Source organism: Cebus imitator, unplaced genomic scaffold (assembly GCF_001604975.1).
Source record: "Cebus imitator isolate Cc_AM_T3 unplaced genomic scaffold, Cebus_imitator-1.0 Scaffold143, whole genome shotgun sequence".
In the NCBI taxonomy this organism is placed as follows: Eukaryota; Metazoa; Chordata; class Mammalia; order Primates; family Cebidae; genus Cebus; species Cebus imitator.
Genome location: NW_016107458.1, coordinates 4,539,340 through 4,545,975, shown reverse-complemented (window position 1 = coordinate 4,545,975; position 6,636 = coordinate 4,539,340). Strand labels below are relative to the sequence as shown.

Genomic DNA, 6,636 nt, shown 5'->3' with positions numbered 1-6,636 from the left:
TTTTAAGATGGAGTTTTCCTCTTGTTGCCCAGGCTAGAGTACAACGGTGCAACCTTGGCTCACTGCACCCTCCGCCTCCCAGGTTCAAGTGATTCTTCTGCCTCAGCTTCCCAAGTAGCTAGGACTTAAGGCACATGCCACCACACCTAGCTAATTTTTGTATTTTTAGCAGAGACGGGGGTTTCACCATTTTGGCCAGGTTGGTCTCAATCTCCTGACCTCAGGCAGTCTACCTGCCTTGGCCTGCCAAAGTGCTGGGATTACTGTGTGAACTACCGCACGGCCCAGAGTATTTTTTTAGAGTAGTTTTAGGTTCATGGCAAAAGCAAATATTTTTTCAGAAGTCAACTTCAAAAGTAATTTGAGGGAGGAGACTGTATTTTCTCACTCTGAATATAGAGGAATAGGTTTTTTGGTTTGAACTCTACAGTAGTGTCCTTGTCAAGCCAAAGATGATGTGATAGGTTGCTTTAAGAGTGATAATTAGTGATTTTTGAGGATAAACAGAAAAATTACCTCCTATGAAATTCAGAATTATTAGGTGTAGTGAAATTATTAAATAACTGTGTGGTTATTACATAACTTAGCTTCATAAATCTATATAATATCAGCTGAAATATCCAGGTTATCAGAGATCAGAGATAACTTCAACTTATAGGTTGGGAATTTCATATGTGAAATTATATGTAGTCACTTATTTAGATTCAAATAATTGAACCTAAATTTTGTGTATTTTCCCCTACTAGACTTCACCTTTTATTATTATTATTTTTTTTTGAGACCAACTTTTACTCTGTCACCCAGGCTGGAGTGCAGTTATGTGATCTCAGATCACTGCAACCTCCACCTTCCAGGTTCAAGCAGTTCTCCTGCCCCAGCCGCCCAAGTAGCTAAGACTACAGGCATATACCACCATGCCTGGCTAAATTTTGTATTTTTAGTAGAGACGGGGCTTCACCATGTTGCCCAGGCTGGTTTTGAACCCCTGATCTCAAGTGATCACCTGCCTCAGCTGCCTAAAGTGCTGGGACTACAGCCGTAAGCCACTGTGCCTGGCCAGTGACTACTAATTAAAAGTGAAGTCTAGGCCAGGCACAGTGGCTGACGACTGTAATCCCAGCACTTTAGGTATCTGAGGCAGTAGACACTGTCTCCACAAAAAGTAAAATGTTAGCTAGGTGTAGTGGCACATGCCTGTTGTCTCAGGCACTTGGGAGGCAAAGGCAGGAGGATTGCTTGAGCCCAGGAATTTAGTGTGACAGTGAGCTGTGATCACACCACTGCACCTCATCCTGGGCATCAGAGCTAGATCCTGTTTCTATTAAAAATAATAATAGGCCGGGCATGGTGGCTCACGCCTGTAATCCCAGCACTTTGGGAGGCCAAGGTGGGCAGATCACCTGAGATCGGGAGTTCAAGACCAGTCTGACCGACATGGTGAAACCCCATCTCGAAAAATAATAATAATAATAGGCCAGGCATGATGGCTCACACCTGTAATTCCAGCACCTTGGGAGGCCGAGGCGGGTGGATCATGAGGTCAGGAGTTCGAGACCAGCCTGGCCAACATGGTGAAATCCCGTTTCTACTAAAAATATGAAAAATTAGCTGGACATAGTGGTAGACGCCTGTAATCCCAGCTACTCAGAAGGCTGAGGCAGGAGAATTGTGTGAACCCAGAAGGCGGAGGTTGCGGTGAGTCAAGATTGTGCCACTGCACTCCAGCCTGGGGGAGAGAGTGAGACGCCATCTTGCCACTGCACTCCAGCCTGGGGGAGAGAGCGAGACTCCATCTCAGAAAATAATAATAATAATAAATAGTGACTGTTAGTATTTATTCTTTGTATAATATTTACTTAAATTCAATGGTCAGGGATTTGATTTCCAAAATTTTGAGTTCTTTTGTATTTTAAGGTAATTAGCTGTATACTTGGATATTTTTAGGTTCAAGGTAAAGACCCATCAGTGGAAGTCACACAGGACCTCATTGATGAATCCGAAGAAGAACGATTTGAAGAAATGCCTGAAACTAGTCATCTGATTGACCTGCCCACATGTGAACTCAATAAACTTGAAGAGATTGCTGACTTAGTTACCTCAGTGCTCTCCTCACCTATCCGTCGGGAAAAGCTGGCTCTCGCCCTGGAAAATGAAGGCTATATTAAAAAACTACTGCAGCTGTTCCAAGCTTGTGAGAACCTAGAAAACACTGAAGGCTTACACCATTTGTATGAAATTATTAGAGGAATCTTATTTCTAAATAAGGCAACTCTTTTTGAGGTAATGTTTTCTGATGAGTGTATCATGGATGTCGTGGGATGCCTTGAATATGACCCTGCTTTGGCTCAGCCAAAAAGACATAGAGAATTCTTGACCAAAACTGCAAAGTTTAAGGAAGTTATACCAATAACAGACTCTGAACTAAGGCAAAAAATACATCAGACTTACAGGGTACAGTACATTCAGGACATTATTTTGCCCACACCATCTGTTTTTGAAGAGAATTTTCTTTCTACTCTCACGTCTTTTATTTTCTTCAACAAAGTTGAGATAGTCAGCATGTTGCAGGTAAGTAATAAGATATTCTTCACAATTCCATTTTTCAGATATCTAGTTCCCTTAATAGTTCAAGCTGGTGTTCATACCCTCTATTTTTTGAAAGATTTATTTTGTTTAAATGTACCATTAAGTACATTTAAAGTAAACAAAAGACATTACTACTTTAAATCTTGTGGTTTCAGGGCAGCCTTTTTGTTTGTTTGTTTGTTTGTTTGTTTGTTTTTTGAGATGGAGTCTCACTCATTCTGTCACCCAGGCTGGAATGCAGTGGCGCAAATCTTGCCTCACTGCAACCTCCACCTCCCAAGTTCAAGCGATTCTCCTGCCTTAGCCTCCTGAGTATTTGGGACCATAGGTGTGCACTGCCATGCCCGACTGATTTTTTGTATTTTTTGTAGAGATGGTTTCACCGTGTTGCCCAGGCTGGTGTCGAATTCCTGAGCTCAGGCAATCCACATGCCTCAGCCTCCCAAAGTGCTGGGATTACAGGCATGAGCCACTGTGCCCGGCCCAACCTTGTATATTTTTAAGTGGTCTATGTTTCAGTTTTTTAAAATATTTAATATTTGTTTTATAAAATTAAGGTAGAATATACATAACGTAAAATTCACCATTTTAACAATTTTTAAGTGTGCAATTCAATGACATTAAGTATATTTGCAGTGTTATGCAACAGTCACCACTATCCATTTCCAGAACTTTTTCATCATCCCAAACAGAAACTCTGAACCCATTGAACAATAACTCCCCATGTTCCCTCCTTCTGGGTCCTGGTAACCACTATTCTATTTATGAATTTGCCTATTCTCTCTCTCTATATATATAGATGATGCAACTATTTTATTTATTAATTTATTTATTTTGAGATGAAGTTCTGCTTTTGTTGCCCAAGTTGGAGTGCAGTGGCGTGATCTCAGCTCACTGCATCATCTACCTCCCGGGCTCAAATGATTCTCCGGCCTCAGCCTCCTGCATAGCTGGGATTACAGGTTCGCACCACCACGTCTGGCTAATTTTTTGTATTCTTAGTAGAAACAAGATTTCACCGCGTTAGCCAGGCTGGTCTTAAACTCCTGACCTCAGATGATCTGCCCGACTTGGCCTCCCAAAGTGCTGGGATCACAGGCATGAGCCACTGCACCCAACCGATGCAGCCATTTTTAACCCTTTTCCTCTCTATCCTGAGAATACTCACCAGTAGTGCTTACGGTCAGTGTTTACCCTGAGATAACTTTGCCACAAAATACCCAGTTTTTACCATTATTTTCGCATTGCTATAGTATATTGACTTTGGAAACAAAAGACATCATTCTATGTATAGCATTCTGGTGTTAGGAGTGGTATTTTCATTTACAAAATACAGTAATTCTTCATTGCTGAAAATGTCAAATCCTAGAAAATAGCATTCCTGCACATGATGTTAATGTCGTTCTCAAACAGTTGTTGGCCAAAGATTCATTTGATGAATCTGATTTTTTTTAAAATAGACAACTCTGATGATTCATACAATTCTGATGTTCTGTTTAGAAGTAACTCCAAGAGGCTGGGTACAGTAGCTCACACCTGTATTTGTAGCACTTTGGGAGGCTGAGGCAGGTGGATCACAAGGCCAGGAGATTGAGGCCATCCTGGCTAACACGGTGAAACCCTGTCTCTAAGAAAAATACAAAAAGTTAGCTGGGCGTGGTGGCACGCACCTGTAATCCCAGCTACTTGGGAGGCTGAGGCAGGAAAATCACTTGAACCCAGGAGGTGGAGGTTGCAGTGAGCCAAGATTGTACCATTGCTCTCCAGCCTGGGCAACAGAGCAAGACAACGTCTCTAAAAAAATAATAATAACTCCAAGAACAGTTTTTATATTTTATTTTTACATTGAAGATCATGTTTGCTTCAGCCTCAGTGAGCATGTTTATGTAAAATTAAATGAGTGCTGGCAGCAAGCTACACGTTTTTTTTCTAAATGGGCAAAGGGTTAAAAGTATCTTCCATTTTGAGAGACAGTTATTATTGGGGTATGTCTAAGAATGTGGCTATTTGCTATATGAAGGTGATTTTATTCTGTCTCCTTGAGTTGTAAAATACGAGTTTTACACTGTATTTATCATGTTAATCCTTTACACCCTAGCAGTATAGTAAGCATGCTTTTTAAGTACTTGTCTCATAACTGCTTTTGTTATTTCCGTATCAATCGCTAAGTTTATTGAGCAGCTACCATATACTTAGTGTTGTGGTTCTCAGAGTGTGGTTTGTGGACTTCTGGGAGTCCCTGAGTCCCTCTTAGAGGCATTTATGAGGTTTTCTTTTTTGTGGTTTGATGTCACTGTGAGGCTGTGTTTTTTTTTTTTTTTTTTTTTGAGACGGAGTTTCACTCTTGTTACCCAGGCTGGAGTGCAGTGGCATGATCTCGGCTCACCGCAACCTCCGCCTCCTGGGTTCAAGCAATTCTCCTGCCTCAGCCTCCCGAGTAGCTGGGACTACAGGCGCACGCCACCATGCCCAGCTAATTTTTGTATTTTTAGTAGAGACGGGGTTTCACCATGTTGACCAGGATGGTCTCGGTCTCTTGACCGCGTGATCCACCCGCCTCGGCCTCCCAAAGTGCTGGGATTATAGGCGTGAGCCACCGCGCCCGGCGAGGCTGTTTTTTTTTTCCATGTACTTTTGCCTAAAGAACATAATGCAACAAATTGAATGTCTAAAAAGATAAATGAGTATCTAGTTGTCTTCTGTTCAGTAAGATGTTGAGATTTGCAAAAATGTAAATGGGGCTACTCTTCTTTCTAAATGTTTAAAATTTTAAATCATATATAGCTGTTTCTGTTAAAATACATTTACATAAACATAAAATGGCTTATTTTAAAAAATGAGCTCATAAATACATTCACAAGTCTTGGTTTTAATATTAATTATGGTAAATATTGATGAACATAACCTACATAATAAAAGCTCTTAGGGTCCTCCATAATTTTTAAAAATTTATTTTTTATATAGAGACAGGATCTTACTATGTTGCCCAGGCTTATCGCAAACTTCTGGCCTCAAGTGATCCTTCTGCCGCAACCTCCCAAAGTGCTGAGATTATAGTTGTAAGCCACTGCACCTGGCCTCTGCATAATTTTTAAGAGTTTGGGCTGGGTGCAGAGGCTCACACCTATAATTCCAGCACTTTGGGTGGCCAAGGTGGATGGATCATTGAGGCCAGGAGTTCAAGACCAGTCTGACCAACATGGTGAAACCCTGTCTCTACTAAAAATACAAAAATTAGCCAGGCATGGTGGCATGTGCCTGTAATCTCAGCTACTGAGTAGACTGACGTGGGAGAATTGCTTGAACCTAGGAGGCAAAGGTTGCAGTGAGCCAAAGTTGCAACAATGCATTCCAGCCTGGGTGACAGAGCGAGACTCTGTCTCAAAAAAAAAAAAGAGTTTAAAAAGGTCCTGATACAAATAATTAAAACTCTCTGACTTAGTGCTTGGCTAGGTAGATTTCATTTTGTGACATTTTCAACCAATAGTCACCTATTTTTGTTACTTTATTTTTTGTATAGGATTTCTTTTCTTTCAGATCATTTGTTCACCTACCAATTTTTTGTTATTCCCAATAATGAGTGTGGGGGAGGTTAGATGTACACATCATCTTCTTTTTATAATATATAGGACTTTAAAAAAAAAAAAAAACTGTAATGTACAATTCAGGTGCTATTTTACTTGTTGACCCAGTAACAGAAACTCAAACGTAGCTTTCAAATGATGGCTTTTGTCTTCAGAACGGTTTCCAAAGTCATAATAGTAAATCGTAAATTTTTTTTATATTCAGAAAATAAATTATGTAAACTATAAATATATGTAAAACTTTGTATGTAATTTTATGTATTTTATAATATATTTATTTGTGAAGTCTGTAATTATATAAATCAAGTGCAGCTTTGTCTTTTTCTGAAAAAAAGGCCTACTCATTTCTGCTTCGTGAGATGCTTTTCATGAAATAGCCAGATTCTGTGATCTATCTGTTATTTACATAGGGTTTACTACTTAATTATCTCTTATGTGCCAGCAGTGATGTTGAATTTTTTTTTTT

The 6,636-nt window shown here is 40.1% G+C and overlaps 1 protein-coding gene across 8 annotated transcripts in view; it reads left to right on the top strand.

The window, feature by feature from the left end:
* PPP4R3B (protein phosphatase 4 regulatory subunit 3B) overlaps positions 1–6,636 on the top strand; it is a 70,690-nt gene that overhangs the window by 17,974 nt on the left and 46,080 nt on the right. For all 8 annotated transcript variants that reach the window (XM_017542354.2, XM_017542352.2, XM_017542355.2 and 5 more), the window contains one exon: positions 1,945–2,568. In XM_017542354.2, the coding sequence (XP_017397843.1) occupies positions 1,945–2,568 (624 nt within the window). The remainder of the gene's footprint in view (positions 1–1,944; positions 2,569–6,636) is intronic.